We start from the raw sequence: 15,625 nt of genomic DNA, 5'->3' as shown, positions 1-15,625 counted from the left end.
TTTGAACGATTTGCACTTGTATCGTGCAATACGGTAGTAAAAACGATTATTCTCACGATTCGTATCGTGGGAAAGGAGAATCTTATCATTTTGTATGAATCGTATCATGTATCGCACGATACTTACTACCATGGTGCATGGTAGTTGAATCGTGAATCATATCATGAATGGTAAGATTCATAAACATAATATAATATAAAACATATACACATGTAAAAATATAATTAATACTGACAACCACATTTAAAAAGTGTGGTTGTACCATATTAGGTTAATATTATAATGGTTGAATTGGGCTAGATTATATGGCCCACCTCCTTTGTTAGATGGAAAAAAAAAAACATATTTGGGTTGGTACCCCAAGGAGAGACAACACTAGGGTTGTCTTCTGCACAAGTGGCTCTTAATATTCCATAGGCATGTTACTATTGTTGTAGTTGTCTCTTCCTTTTCGCATAATGTTGCTTTAAAGTCATACTCCCGTGCCTCGGACGCCGCTACTCCTATCGCGTCTCCCACTCCTCCTAAATCTCGCTTCCTCATCATTCACTGTCGTCGTCGTTCTCTATGCGTCACTATGATAGGGCCATTGGAGAAGAAGAGAGAAATCATAATTCAAGGAGAAGCAAGTTCGTGGTTAAAAAAAGTTATGGTTTTTACCAAACCCAAATACGTTCCACAATACATAAGTGATTCTGCGATTTTTTTTGAACAATTCGCATTTGTCTCGTGCGATACGGGAGTAAAAACGATTATTCCCACGATACAAATCGTGGGAGGGGAGAATCCTATCGTGTATCGCACGATACTTACTACCATGGTTCATGGTAATTGAATTGTGAATCGTATCGTGTATCGCACCATAGTTACTACACTGGTGCATGGTAGTTGAATTGTGAATCAGAGAGGTTATATTTCAAATCGTGAATCGTTTGTATCATGAATCGTAAGATTCATAAACATTTAAAAAAAATATAATATAACACATATAAACATGTAAATATATAATTAATACTGACAACCACATTTAAAAAGAATGGTTGTACCATATTAGGTTAATATTATAATGGTTGAATTGGGCTAGATGATATGACCCAACTCCTTTGTTAGATGAAAAAAACATATTTGGGTTGGTGGCCCAGGGAGAGAAAACATTAGGGTTGTCTTCTGCACCAGTGGCTCTTCATTTTCCATGGACATGTTATTGTTGCGGCAGTTTTCTCTTCCTTCTTGCATGTTATTGCTTGAATGTCGAACTCCCGTGCCTAGAACGTCGCTGCTCATATCGCGCCTCCCACTCCTCCTACATTTCGGTTCCTCATCATTCACTCTCGTCGTCGTTCTCCAAGAGTCACTATGTTTGGGCCATCGGACGAGAAGACGGAAATCATAATTGAAGGAGAAGCAAGTTCATGGTTAAAAAAGTTAAAGTTTTTACCCAACCCAAATGCACTTAACGATTCAAGGCACGATACATAAGCGATTATGCTGTTTTTTTAACGATTCGCACTTGTATCGTGCAATACGGGTGCCAAAACGATTATTCCCACGATTCGTATCGTGGGAAAGCAAAATCGTATTGTTTCATATGAATTGTATCGTGTATCGCACGATACTTACTATCATGGTGCATGGTAATTGAATCGTGAATCGTATCGTGATTCGGAGAGCATATATTTCGAATCGTGAATCGTTTTGTATCGTAAATCGTAAGATTCATAAACATTTAAAAAATATAATATAAACATGTAAATATATAATTAATATTGACAACCCCATTTAAAAAGAGTGGTTGTACTATATTAGGTTAATATTATAATGGTTGAATTGGGTTAGATGATATGGCCAAACACCTTTGTAAGATGAAAAAAACATATTTGGGTTGGTGGCCTAGGGAGAGACAACATTAGTGTTGTCTTTTGCACAAGTGGCTCTTCATTTTCCATGGGCATGTTACTGCTGCAGCAATTTTCTCTTCCTTTTTGCATGCTACTGGTTGAAATTAAGACTCTCGTGCCTAGAACGTCAATGTTCCTATCGCGCCTCCCACTCCTCCTTCACTCTCATTGTCGTTCTCTGTGCGTCACTATGTTTGAGCCATTGGACGAGAAGAGGGAAATCATAATTGAAGGAGAAGCAAGTTCATGGTTAAAAAAAGTTAGGGTTTTTACCAAACCCAAATACACTGAACGATTCAAGGCACGATACATAAGCGATTTTGCGGTTTTTTTGAACGATTCGCACTTGTATCGTGCAATATGGGTCCCAAAACGATTATTCCCACGATTCGTATCGTGGGAGAGTAGAATCATATTGTGTATCGTATGATACTTACTACTGTTATTGTCGGTTGAATTGCTCATCAGTTGACTCTGATGACAAGCTCTAGCTCCGCCTATTTCTTCACAAGTTTGTTCTATCTCTTGTTGCTCTGGAACGCAGCTCCGTTGAAATAGAGGGGGGCCTACCTGTTGATTGCACTCCGACGATCAAGTTAGTACAGGGCTTTTAAGAATTTAAGAAGTAGTAAGTTTCAGTCGTCCAAATACAATGCACGATTCAAGTCACAATACATAAGTGATTCCGCGATTTTTTTGAACGATTCGCACTTGTATCGTGCGTTACGGGAGTAAAAACAATTATTCCCACGATTCGCATCATGGGAGAGCATAATCATATTGTGTATCTCATGATACTTACTAATATGGTGCATGGTAGTTGAATTGTGAATCATATCATGTATCGCACGATACCTACTACCATGGTGTATGGTAATTGAATCGTGAATCGAAGAGCTTATATTTCGAATCATGAATCAAAGATTCATAAACATTTAAAAAATATAATATAAAACATATAAACATGTAAAAATCTAATTAATACTGACAACCTTATTTAAAAAGAGTTGTTGTACCATATTAGGTTAATATTATAATGGTTGAATTGGGCTAGATTATATGACCCAACTCCTTTGTTAGATGAAAAAAAAAATATTTGGGTTGGTGGCCCAGGGAGAGACATCATTAGGGTTGTCTTCTGCACAAGTGGCTCTTCATTTTCCATGGGAATATTACTGTTACTGCAGTTGTCTCTTCCTTTTCGCATGTTGTCGTTTGAAAGTCGGACTTCCTTGCCTCAGATATTGTTGCTCCTATCGTGCCTCCCACTCCTCCTGCATTTCGCTTCCTCATCATTCACTCTCGTTGTCGTTCTTCACGTGTCACTATGTTTGGGTCATTGGAGAAGAACAAGGAAATCATAATTGAAGGAGAAGCAAGTTCGTGACTAAAAAAAGTTAGTGTTTTTACCAAACCTAAATACACTGCACGATTCAAGGCACGATACATAAGCGATTCTGCGATTTTTTTGAACAATTTTCACTTATATCTTGCGATACGAGAGTACAAACGATTATTCCCACTATTTGTATTGTGCGAGAGCAGAATCGTATCGTTTCGCATGAATCGTATCGTGTATCGAACGATACTTACTACCATGGCATGGTGCATGAAGAATTTGTCGATTTTCAATCCGTGGGTGGTATTAAGCAAGCAGGAGTTGCAAAATATGTAGATGGGACTCTTATTGATATTTTTATTGAGTGGGTAAAAATTACTACGACATTGCCCTTCTCATATATGGTGTAAATTTTGGCACATATGTACCCTAATGTTATTATTGTAATCTTGTTTAATATATGTTTAAGTCAGTATTAGGCCGAGTAACACCTAGTCTGCATGAAAGGAACAAGGAACAGAATGTACTTCGTAAGAACCTATCCAAAATATTATCAGATAATTTTGTTAAAACTAGGAAACAAAAGAACTTTGAGCAGTTATTTCTTCCAATGTAAAAATTGGCTAGGTAATATTTTGTACTAGATGTTTGCTTTAACATTATATTGATTTTCACTTTCACTTCAATTTCTTCAAATTTATCTTGTTGAAGTATGTTACTCTTAACATAAGATTTTACTAAGTCATGGCTAAAGATTTGCATTCTCTGCTTAAAGATAAAGTGGAAACAGCTTAATATTGACAACCGCACTATCCAATTGTTAAGCACAACTTTTAGAAAATGTCATAACTTCATTTGTTAATTGTACTCATTTGGGCATGTTGTTAGAAGCTATTGTAAAGAGAAAGAATATATTTGATAATGTGTGTTATACAAAGGATAGAAAGGGAATATATATATAGGATTACAGAGCATGTATACGTAAATGTATACTTAAATGTCTAATATCTCCCCTTTAAAATTATGGTTTATTAGTAACCATAACTTTACGACGAAAACTATTGAAAGAATGACCAAACACTGGTTTTGTTAAAACATCGGCTACTTGAAATCTAGATGGAAGATGAATTAACTTAACATGTTGTTTTTTAACGTAATCTCTAACGAAGTGGAGATCTAATTCAAAATGTTTTGTACGAGAATGCATTATGGGATTTGCACTGAGTAAAACAGCTCCCAGGTTATCAGAAAAGATTTGTGATTGACCAGTGGAGATGTGAAGTTCATGAAGAAGAGAAAGTTCATGAAGAAGAGATTAAAATCAAATAACCTCAGTTAGAGCAACAACTATGCTTCGGTACTCTACTTTTGTGCTACTCCTCGAAACTACCTTTTGTTATGTGAAGACCAAGCTATAATGTTTGATCTAAGGTAAACACAATAGTCGGTGGTAGATTTTCTATGGTCAACGTCACTACCCCAGCCTGCATAACTGAAAGCAAGATTATCCATGGATGTGCTACATTTGATAAGCAAACCATGTGTTGTTGTTCCAACAAGGTACCGTAAGATATGTTTAACTGCTTTTCAATGATGTTCTTGTGGATTTTGCATGAATTGGCAAGCTTTGTTAACGGCATATGAGAGCTTGGGACGTGTAATGAGAATGTATTGGAGAGCACCGACTACAAAGCGATATAAGGTGGAGTCTTGAACAGCAGGTGAAGCATCTTTTGCAAGGCGAAGAGTGGATTGCATGGAAGTTGGAACAGGGTTAGCTTCTTGCATGTGTGTGCGTCGTAGAAGATCATTGATGTATTTTTTTTAACACATAAGAATATTTCCACCATTGAGATGTTGGACTTCAATGCCAAGAAAGTAATGAAGATGTCCCAAGTCTTTTTTAGTAAAGAATGAGCCCAACTTTTTAATCAGCGCTTGAATCTCGTAAGCTAAAGATCCTGTAATTACAATGTCATCTAAATAGATTAAAATGAAAATAGTATAAGAATTGTGAAACTTAACAAATAGAGAATTATCGCTCTTTGAGGAATGGAAACCAAACATTTCTAAAGTAAAAGTTAGCTTTTGAAACGACGACTGCAGTGCATGCTTCAAGCCATATATAGTTTTTGAAGTTTGCAAACAAGGTGGGGAGATGAACACTCAAAACCTGGAGGTTGCTACATATATACATCTTCTTGAAGCTCGCTGTTCAGAAACGCATTGTTAACGTCGATCTGGTATATTGGCCATGCAGTAGAGACAGCGTGCTAGAGTACAATGCAAATAGTGGATGGCTTTATAAAAGAACTGTAGGTTTCGTTGTAGTCACGAACGATGAAGCCTTTCGCGAAAAAACGTGCCTTGTGCCTTTGAAAAGAGTCGTCAACATTGTATTTTTTGAAGATCCATCTGCAGTCGGCAACTTTGGATCCGGAGGGAAGACAAGTGAGGACCCATATCTTGTTGTGGATAAGGAGATCATATTCTTCTATCATAGCTCTAAACCAATTGGAAGAGTGAAGTTCCTCTTTGATAGTAGCAGGTATAGAGGAATGCATAACAGTGTTAATAGTAAAACTTTTTGGTTTGAACACACCCACTCTGGATCGTGTTATCATATGATGATTGTTTTTTGTATTATCAATTATGCAAACATTAATAGAATTATCAGAAGGAATAGATGAGAAGATCTCAGAAAAATTATTATCGAGATTATGAGTTGGGGAAGAAGGAGAGATAATTAAATTATTACTATGATCGGAGCATGAAAGTTTAGATAAAATTAAAGGCATTTGTGCAGGATTTGCAGGAATGATGTCGTGAAAATCATGCTTAATAAAATTGTATTGTAGAATATTATAAAGGAAAAAATCTTCTTGAAAAAGAACGTGAGGAGATATATAAACCTTACCAGAAGAAGAAAGACATATATAACCTCGATTATGTATGTTGTATCCAAGAAAAATGCAACATGAAAAAAGAAAATCAAGTTTGTTTTTATGATATGGACGTAAAAGAGGGTAGCATGCACATCCAAAAGTTTTTAAAGTTGTGTAATCAGGAGCATGTGTAAATAAAAGTTCATGGGGAGATTTGTTACCAATAACAAGGGAAGGATGTTGATAACGTGAACAACACTCATGAAGGCTTCTGCCCTTAATTTAATAGGTAAAGAAGTTGAAGAAAGAAGGGTAAGCCCCATGTCTGTGATATGTCTGTGATATGCCTGTGTTTTCTTTCTATGGATCAATTCTGGTCGTGAGTATGGGGACAGATGAGACGATGATCAATTCCAAAATCATTAGTAAATTGTTTGAAACATAAGAACTCTTTTGCATTTTCGGTTTGTATTGCTTTTAATTTATATCCAATTTGATTTTCAACAAAAGTTTTGAACCGTGATAAAGCAGTGGAAGCTTGAGATTTATTGTGAATAACAAATAGTCATGTATATCTACTATAAGCATCCAGAAAAGATATATAATATCGTGAACCATTTGAAGCACGTACAGATGAAGCTCCTCAAATATCAATGAAAATCAACTGTAAAGGTATGGTATATTGTGTAGCAGAAGCGTGAAAAGGGAGTTGGTGAGACTTACCTATCACACATGCAGGGCAAAAATATTTCTTAGAATTGTATGGTATTTTACAAGATTTTAAAACTCTTTGAACAACAGGAAAATTGTTGTGCCCAATTCTATTATGTCATAGCTATAAAGGATGAACATTAGGTTTATAGCAAGCGTAGTTAGCACTGTAAGATAAAGAAGCATTGGATGAAGGGAAGACATATAGACCATCTTTAACTACTCCTTGAAGTAAGATCTTGTGGGTGTCCTGATGTTTAACAAAGCATGAGTGAGAGAAAAATTCAAAAATGCTAATCAAGTTCTTTGTAATATTTGGAACATGCAGCAAATTACGCAAAATGAAATTTGTGTTTCTATGTGGTGCAGTGTAAAAAGCATAACCTGTATGCATGATGTTCATACCTTGACCATTTTCAACTTTAAAGATTCTGATTCATGGTAAAGGTGTTTGGTATTGAAAATAGATGAGTCTTTAGTGACATGATGAGTGGATCCACTATCGGGGTACCAAAGAGAATCTTCAATGGTTAAAGGAGCACCCAGAATAGATGGTGTGGAGTCTTCATCAACTGAGAAAGAATATTGAGACACATTAACCATAAAAGAATGATTGTTAGGTGAATCATACTTATGCCAACATGTATCAGCAATGTCACCTGGTTTATGGCATATTTGACAAAACTGTTTGATGGGATTCCAAGGTGCAGGTGAACGGTAGAAAGGACAAGTGGTGTGTCTTGGGCTAGAAAACGAATTTGCAGTGTTGGGATGCGGAGGAAGTCTGTTGCGGAAGCCTTTGTTGTGAAAATTTAATTTGTTCTTGTTTGGGCAAGTAGAGAACCATGGTGTAGTAACATTATTTTCTTGAATAATGGAACTTTGCAACACTTTATTTTTTTCAAACCTCTCTTCTTGAGCAAGCAATAAAGACTCAAGCTCGTCAACATTGTATGGATCAGAATGGAGGTGATGAAACCATCATAGTCCTTTGATAGGTCATCCAAGATCGCATCGATGTGTTCAGCAGTAGAAATGGAAGTGCCTATGGCAGAGAGAGAATCGACAGTCTTCTTGATGTCAAGAAGATAGTTAGCAACGGATCTTTCATTCTTTGGTGTGCATAGGAGAAGACGAAGCTTATTAAGAGTTGCCCTTGTGTGATGCATAATACGTGAATAAACTATTCCAAGTGGGAGTAGAGGATTCAAGACCTACCATTTTGATCAAGATGGAAAAGGACATTGATGCAAGCAACCACAGTACTAATAATTGGTCTTGCTTATGATAATGCAGATATACAGTATTGATGGTGGGTTCTTGATTTGCAGTTTGGAGAAACTGTAACGACACACTATCTCCAACCAAGAATTGTATCTGGTCGAGCCCTCAGAGAGTGGCAAAGATTTGTTGCTTCCAAACCAAAAAAAAAATTCATCAGTTAACTTGAGAAATGATGCAAAGGTGGTGCAACCATTGGAAAGGTCGATTGAGAAAGATCAGAGGAAGAAGAAGCGGAAGAGTTCATGAGAGAAAAATAGTTCTAGATACCATGTTAGCTATTGTAAAGAAAAATAATATATTTGATAATATGTGTTATACAAAGGATAGAAAGGGTATATATATAAGATTACAGAGCATAGCATGTATACGTAACTGAATACTTAATTGTCTAATACATGTCAATCTATTTTACTTTACTCGCTTTTAACAACGTGAAGAGGATAATTGTCATATTTCTGTCAAAATGTTACATAATATAAATTTTTCAAACAATTCATGTATTAGAACTTCAGTTTAATTATCTTCTCCTTAATTAGTAATTTAATCTCTACATGTAACGATGATCTAACAGAAATGTGGATAAAAACCGGATTAAATAGTTTAGGAATTCAGATTACAAACTTTTATAACAATAAAACTTATTAAAATATCTCAAGATTAATTTATAGAACCTGTTTACAACTTTCCAATAAAGATTAATTTAATAAAACAAACAAACAAACAAGCCTATTCATGCTTCAACTGAATGCGCAATTGAAGGAAAAGAAAACTTAACCAATTAATTTTCATTTATTGTAATCACAAGTATTTTTTTCCCGAGGGGTGTCAAATTTATAACATTTCAATTTATTGTAAGAATCCTCTTAAAAGTATTAGACATCTCTTAGCATAGACAACAAAGCAGTATCATTACTTCATATCCAATCATCATAAGCATTTGGCTAAAGTTTAGGATCGAACTTCGAACCCATGGCTACACTACATACACACTAATTTATGATGTTTTTACAGTTAACATGTCGAGAAACACAACTAATTCAACATTTAATAATTCAAACATATGAGCAGTTTACATCTTGTGATTGTGAGGAATCCTAAGTTGGAATGTACCCGACGCAGAAATTTTATGTTAGCAAGTCTCTGATCAGAGTTATTCTTCTTCAGGTTCTTCTTCCTCCTGGAGAAGATTTTCTCTATTGTCATGAGCCCAGAAACCACGCACATCTATGAGCATGCTGGCTACAGTTCCACCCTGTTTGCAGGTCAGTAGGTCTGCCAATGTTATCTTGAGTGGATCGACTGGCTTAACCATATCCCAGATTTCATCCCTTACATCTTCAATACAAAGTTCATAGTTGCCACCCTCAATCCATTTATGGTGTACATCTCTGTTTTTTCACAAAAAAAGGGCTAGTCAGTGAACACTTGAACTAACAAAGTCAAATTATGACTATTAAATGCAATCCAGTCAAGGCACGTCAACCATCTCCGTGGGTTTCATCTTATAACTAATAACTAATGTGTGTCTGTCTTTTTGAGACTTACAGTACTTGCTCAAGCACTGCAAGCAGGAAATAACAGTTCTTCTCTATAGGAAGATTGTATCAGGCAACATCTGGCCATCTAGATGCTCCCCTTCTATTCTTCCAAAATAATAGCATTAAATAATCATTTCTGGTTTAGAAGTTTGATAACTTATTGTACAAGAAACAAATATTATCACCACATGTAAGTGAAAATCAAAAAGCCCAAGAGAAGTAAAGAAAGCAGATACTAGCAAAAGATTGAGGTAAATACTTAATAAATACTAGTATACCAACAGAATGACAGTTTACCTGAAAAGGGAGTGAATGTCAGCTGTAGTGAGGTAACCCCTCCCTTGAAGATCAAGGCAACGAAACAAGTATGTCAAGCCTTCTGGGGTGTCTTTGTTTTCTAAAGCCAGAACAAAGTCCAGAAAACTCTCAAAATCCATCTCTCGAGCATTTCCACCACCACTCTTTCCATGACGAATATGTTCATCATATACTACAAAAAGTGCATTTGTTTTAGTTTTTTATTTACAAATGAGTATTAAACTATCAATCACAGACCCATATTAAACATTGTTTTAACTAAACCAAGATTATGTTCCAATTCAGGACTAAAAATTAGAAGAACGCAAAATAGAGAACATATAAAGGGCATCGACCACAACTATAATTACCAATAGGAAATTGGAGGAAACCAGCATTTTGGAGTTCAGAATACGTAAATACATGTCCGTGCCAATGGTAAATATGTGCCAAAAATTACACCATATCTGAAAAGGGTATTGTCATAGTAATTTTTACCTCTCTCAATAAAAATATCAGTCAGGGTCCCATCAGCATACTCTCGGAGCTCTTGCTTGCTTAATGTACCATTAGTATCTTTATCCAGGGCAAGAAACATGTCTGCAGAAAAATTCAGAATGAACATAAACACAAATGAACAGGAAATAGTTTTAACCCTACTTATTCATAATTTCAATTCATGAAATTCCGGCTAGTCAATGTATGAGTTTAATAAGAAACTCAGTAAAATTTGATAAGAAAGTTCCTTAACACAACACATTGCATTGAAAATCGTATATAAACAAGCAATGATGGACTGACGGACTGGAATGGAGCAGAGGCATTGGGTATATGAGTCTGAATACTAAAACTATACAGAAAACCCACCACATATGCGTTGAGCAGAAGTCAAAGAGAACCAATTTTCGGCTTGCTCTGTGTCTGTAACTTCTTCTTCACTTTCCTGAAATACACAACATTATAATAAAAAAATAAGTATTCAAGCTTATGCAGAGTTAGAACAAAATACAGTTAACGGTTCTTATAACAAAGCAAAATAATCATGTGAGGCAATGCTTTTAAACACCAGAAGGTCCATGACAATATTAACCTACAGAGAGAGGAAGAGAACAGGATAACATGGTGTTTAGTTCCAAAGATATTAGGAGAACTTTTTAAACAATCTACCTGGTGAAGCTCCATGAGTTCCTGGAGACAATTACTAAGCAACACTTTCTTGATGCAAGCTTTTCCTATATGAAAAAAGAAAACGTCTTTCATAATACTACGATAAAAACACTCTGCATTAGCTGAAATTCAAATAGCAAAAGTGCTTGAGCACAAACGAGCACAAGCCTTTAAAAGATAAATATAATTAAGCTATCATAAATCAACATTTTCTCATGCCCAAACTACTTTTTTACTGACCCTTACAACTTAACTTGTGAACCAAAACCACCAATCAGAACAATTTTTCATTTCTACCTCATAACATGAACAAGGTTCAGTAAAGCACCCTACCTTGTGCTCAAGGCCTTATTAGTAGTAAATTACTTGCAACACAGTATCTAACTGAATATTCATGAAATAAACTGATCAAATTATGGAATCTAATGCTAAATATCCTTTAGGTTAATGAATGAAAAGTAATTTATAGTGGTGTTCAAGAAACTAATTTGCAATAACAAGCTACCATTGTCAACGTAAAATTCAATTTTGTCTCATGAATAACGTATAAGCAATAGGCAACAGGCAGGATGGCAGCACCACCCAATGCTAATTCAACGAGTTTTATGGTGCAGAAGTTTATAATATGGCATTCAACTTTGGTGGCAATTGAATTGGGTTAGAATCTAAGCATCATTTGCTTATATTTGTTGTGGGAAAGTATTTGGGAAGATTATGTGCTTGAACAGTAATTTATAGTGGTAATCAAGAAACTGATTTGCCATACATAAGCTGCCACTGTCAATGTAAATTCAATGTTGTATCTGGAATAACGAATAAGAAATAGGCAACAGACAGGATGGCAGCACAAAATATTAACTAGATTCCACAATAAACCAACCAATGCTAAGTCAACGTGTTTTACAGTGCAAAAGTTTATGATATGGCAATCAACGTTGGTGACAATTGAATTGGGCTAGAATCTAAGGATCAATTGCTTTTATCTGATAAAACCCTGTTTAGTGGACATTCTGTGCGAAAATATTTGGGAAGATTGTGCTTCATCAAGGTCTCATTTTGTCATTGGTAGTAGCACACGTAGGATTCTGAAAATGGAAAAGGTTGGATGGAGAATGGCAATAGATGTTCTCTAGAATTATAATTATGACCAGCAAAATGTTGATTAGATGCTCCACGAATCTCAGAAACAATAGTTTAAATATTGGAAGGTTCTCCGAGTAGTTGAGTTTAATGATTGATTAGTAGCTTTCTCGGGTCAACAGTTCACTTTAACAACAATTCCTAAACATCGTCCCATATTTGGATATTCTATTACAATGAATATTGAAAATGATAGGATTGAAAGCTGTAACAATTTGCAAACTGCCATGGAAATATTGAAGAGAACTATTTTATATATTCCTTACTCAATTTCTGTCTTTTTTTTCTCTTATTTAAAGAACATACTGAAAGCTAGATATGAGTTATGCTCCTTTGGATTTATCACAATATATTTCTATTTATTATTCTAAAATTAAAAAAGAAAAACTTGTGTAACAATACAGAATTTCAAACAGAGGAAATACAACCATGAAGCACCATCAAAACTTAAAAACTAAAATATAGCAGCCATGCAAACCTCGTCTATGAGGATCACAAAAGAAGAAGAATTTGTGTGCAGCAATACGACAATACATCTGAACAAAGGCAGCAGGCATGTCACGTAACTGCGCCAAGTTGGGTATCAGACCTCGTATATAGGCCTCCATTTCCTGAAGTAAACAATAATAATAATAATGAAGGTTAACATAATGATTTTATATGAGAATGTAAGAAATTGTTCAAATACAATTTTTTTCCAGCTTCATATTCAGCATACTAAATAAACCACTCCAGATGTTACAATTCTCAAAAACTTAACTTGACCAACAGAGGAGTTTGTTCACGGTATAAACTTAAGGTTAGAAACATAAGAACCATATGCACAGAATACATATGTATATGTGTACAGAAAAATAAAAAATGAATAGATGAGATAGTGAACTTATAGTTCAACTTAAAACGATTGAAAGCCTAACAGCGATAAGAATTCATACATGTGGCTGAAGAAAACCATCAGAATCCTCATCAAGCTCACTCATGTCAATTCTTGCCTGTGTAAGTGAAACCTGCATAACCATAACCAGTACTTAGCTGTCACAAACATCAGATATATCCATCATGTTCAGGTGCATGCAAACAACACAGTTTTAATGAAGAAACTATAACACAGCTCCATTTATGCTGAAATATTCAGAAGAATTAAACAGGAATCCCACTGAAATAATAAACATTGGCAGGTGACCTACCGTTCGCATCACATAAAGGTAAAAGGGTAGAATAGCAATTCTTCCCAGCTCATCTTTCTCAAACTTCATAAAGTTTGAAGGACTGAAAAACCGTCGACATTTAGGACCTATTTGTTCTGTACATACAGAAGCAATGTGGCAAAAGTCTTCATAATTCATCTATAAGAAACAAATTGAAGTTTGCATTAGGATTGCTGTAAAAATAGTGCATAAAGCTAAAGAATATCCATATAAACAATGTTGGTGTAACTTGGAGATTATCAAGGTGAAAATCTTGGCCAAGTAATAAATTAGGTGAATAAAATCAACTTATATCTCCCATTCAACAGGAAAAAAAAATTAGATAGACAAATAGACATCTTTGAAGGTAGAGTAAATTTAAATCATCACTGTGAAACAAATAAGATTGTCTCAGCAAAATTCCATAAGAGTTTTGTGGTAGATTTAAAAGATTTATCATACTTTTTATAAGTACTTTTAATAAGGCAAATCTAGTTTAATATGCCGTAAAATCTAGAAATATCGAGAAGAAAAACACAAATGTGAAAATGCCAAACCTTTTCTGCACCAGTGGCATCATCAATCACACAGTTTTCTCTTAGGCACACCCACATAGCATCCAAATCATCAGCATTCAGCAAAAGATCCGATTGTTTCTGTGCAACACACACTGGAAATGTCAACAATTAAGAAAATATAAACTCTTTAAGCAAGTATAACCAAAAAAGGGGTAAGCCAGAACATGATACCCTCAGAAACCGATACTTCGCCAATCTCTGGACTCTATGACTGATTGATCCATCTTCGGGTTTCTGAATGAAGACGAGAGCTTATCAATGTTTGGATCACATGAAGGGTCTCACATGAATGCCAAAGAAATCCAAATCTAAAGTTCAAAAATCCATAAACCATCCTATATAACCTGTAATGATAGACAAAATGACCCATAAAGGGATACATTACAACGCACAAGAGTCTGTTCTGTCGGCTATAAACATCAGAGCACTGGTAAATGACAGCTCTCTTATCAATTTGAACTCAATCCATAAACTAGTCAATCTGCGTGTTGTTACTTTTGTAATTACAACAAGCATATTCATACGGAAATACTGTGAGAAAAAATGCAAAGGCAACCGTAAAGGCGCCCGTCCTTAAAAAATTAAAACACAGCGATGTCTTCATGAGTCCACCATCGGTAATAAAGTATAAGAATGTAATAATTGTACTCAGTGCAAGCAATTCGTGCATAAAATATACAAGAAAAACGAATATGATGAAACGATGCTTTATTTCACGTGCCTTCTTGTAGAAACTTGGAATTGTACCAGCTTCGGCGCTTTTCTTCTGCTTTTCTTTGAAAATGTCGAGCAGAATTCTCTTCGTTTCGAGTTCTGCGGAAGGGGGAGAATACATTGAACAATCATTAGGGTTTGAAAAAAGAACGGTACTCTAATTAACGGATTCCTGATTATGACGACGCCGATAAAATTCATCTACAATAACGAAATGTAACCCCGAAATGGGGCGGATACTGACCCATCAAGGCTTCGGATCCAAGACCGGCGCCGGATCCGATGAAACGGCGAAGATTGCGGACCCATAGCATGGAGGAGGCCGGAGGAATTTTCCGATGAGGGGCGTCATGGGTTTCGCCGTCGCTGGAGCCGCTGTACATGGCGAAGTGAAGTCGTAACTCGTAACTAAGTAATTGGTTGGAGAGAGAGGATCTGAACGAAACTCACTCAAGTTTGTTCTCTTTCGGCTTCAGCTTCTGAATTCACCATCACATAATCTTCTCACTCACTCACTTCTCTTCCCATCTAATCTACCATTGGATCCCTTTTACCAAACCTCTCTTCCTCTTTTTTCAATCCCTAACCAAACTAATTACTTTTTACTCTCATTTTTAGCATCTTTTTTAGGTTATTCACAATTCTTAGATCTACCACTTCAAATTTTTATACACTTCTAAATTTAAATTTCAGTGTTGCATTTTTTAAGTATTTTCTATGGAAAATTTGAATTACAGGAATAATCATATGAAAATACAAAAATAGTTTTGATTTTAACTAAAAGAATCACATCAATGAATTCACAAAACATTTCATCAACCTCACACACTAGTCATTCCATTTCATTTTTACCCATAAATATATTTATAAGAATTTTAATGATAAAA

At 35.4% G+C, this 15,625-nt stretch overlaps 1 protein-coding gene and 1 non-coding gene across 2 annotated transcripts; both read right to left on the bottom strand.

Annotated features, from left to right (window-relative positions):
• Window positions 1-9,000: 9,000 nt before the first annotated feature.
• FASS (tonneau 2 (TON2)) lies at window positions 9,001-15,577 on the bottom strand. Its single transcript, XM_068607289.1, has 12 exons — window positions 14,983-15,577; window positions 14,746-14,837; window positions 14,196-14,258; window positions 14,004-14,102; window positions 13,447-13,605; window positions 13,195-13,266; window positions 12,738-12,870; window positions 11,120-11,184; window positions 10,820-10,895; window positions 10,451-10,552; window positions 9,953-10,145; window positions 9,001-9,505 (listed from the first exon to the last, which is right to left on the bottom strand). Exons 1-12 carry the CDS (start codon window positions 15,119-15,121, stop codon window positions 9,268-9,270), a joined length of 1,431 nt encoding a protein of 476 aa, XP_068463390.1. The 5' UTR covers window positions 15,122-15,577; the 3' UTR covers window positions 9,001-9,267.
• LOC137808840 (small nucleolar RNA snoR104) lies at window positions 9,636-9,753 on the bottom strand. Its single transcript, XR_011080739.1, has one exon. It is a non-coding gene; the product is annotated as a small nucleolar RNA snoR104 (small nucleolar RNA).
• Window positions 15,578-15,625: the final 48 nt, after the last annotated feature.

The sequence above is a fragment of the Phaseolus vulgaris genome, chromosome 3, assembly GCF_051622355.1.
Source record: "Phaseolus vulgaris cultivar YP4 chromosome 3, ASM5162235v1, whole genome shotgun sequence".
Taxonomy (NCBI): Eukaryota; Viridiplantae; Streptophyta; class Magnoliopsida; order Fabales; family Fabaceae; genus Phaseolus; species Phaseolus vulgaris.
The sequence above is the reverse complement of the archived record's forward strand: the minus strand, read 5'-3'. Positions and strand labels throughout refer to the sequence as shown.

Bases quoted from the DNA above. Each gene is read 5' to 3' on its own strand.
- FASS (XM_068607289.1), bottom strand. From the start codon at position 15,121: ATGTACAGCGGCTCCAGCGACGGCGAAACCCATGACGCCCCTCATCGG. The intron at 12,871-13,194 runs GTATGAATTCTT...TGTTTACTTCAG, and splicing joins ATGGTTTTCTTCAGCCACAT to GAAATGGAGGCCTATATACG. The intron at 9,506-9,952 runs GTAAACTGTCAT...GTGAAAAAACAG, and splicing joins GACATTCACTCCCTTTTCAG to AGATGTACACCATAAATGGA.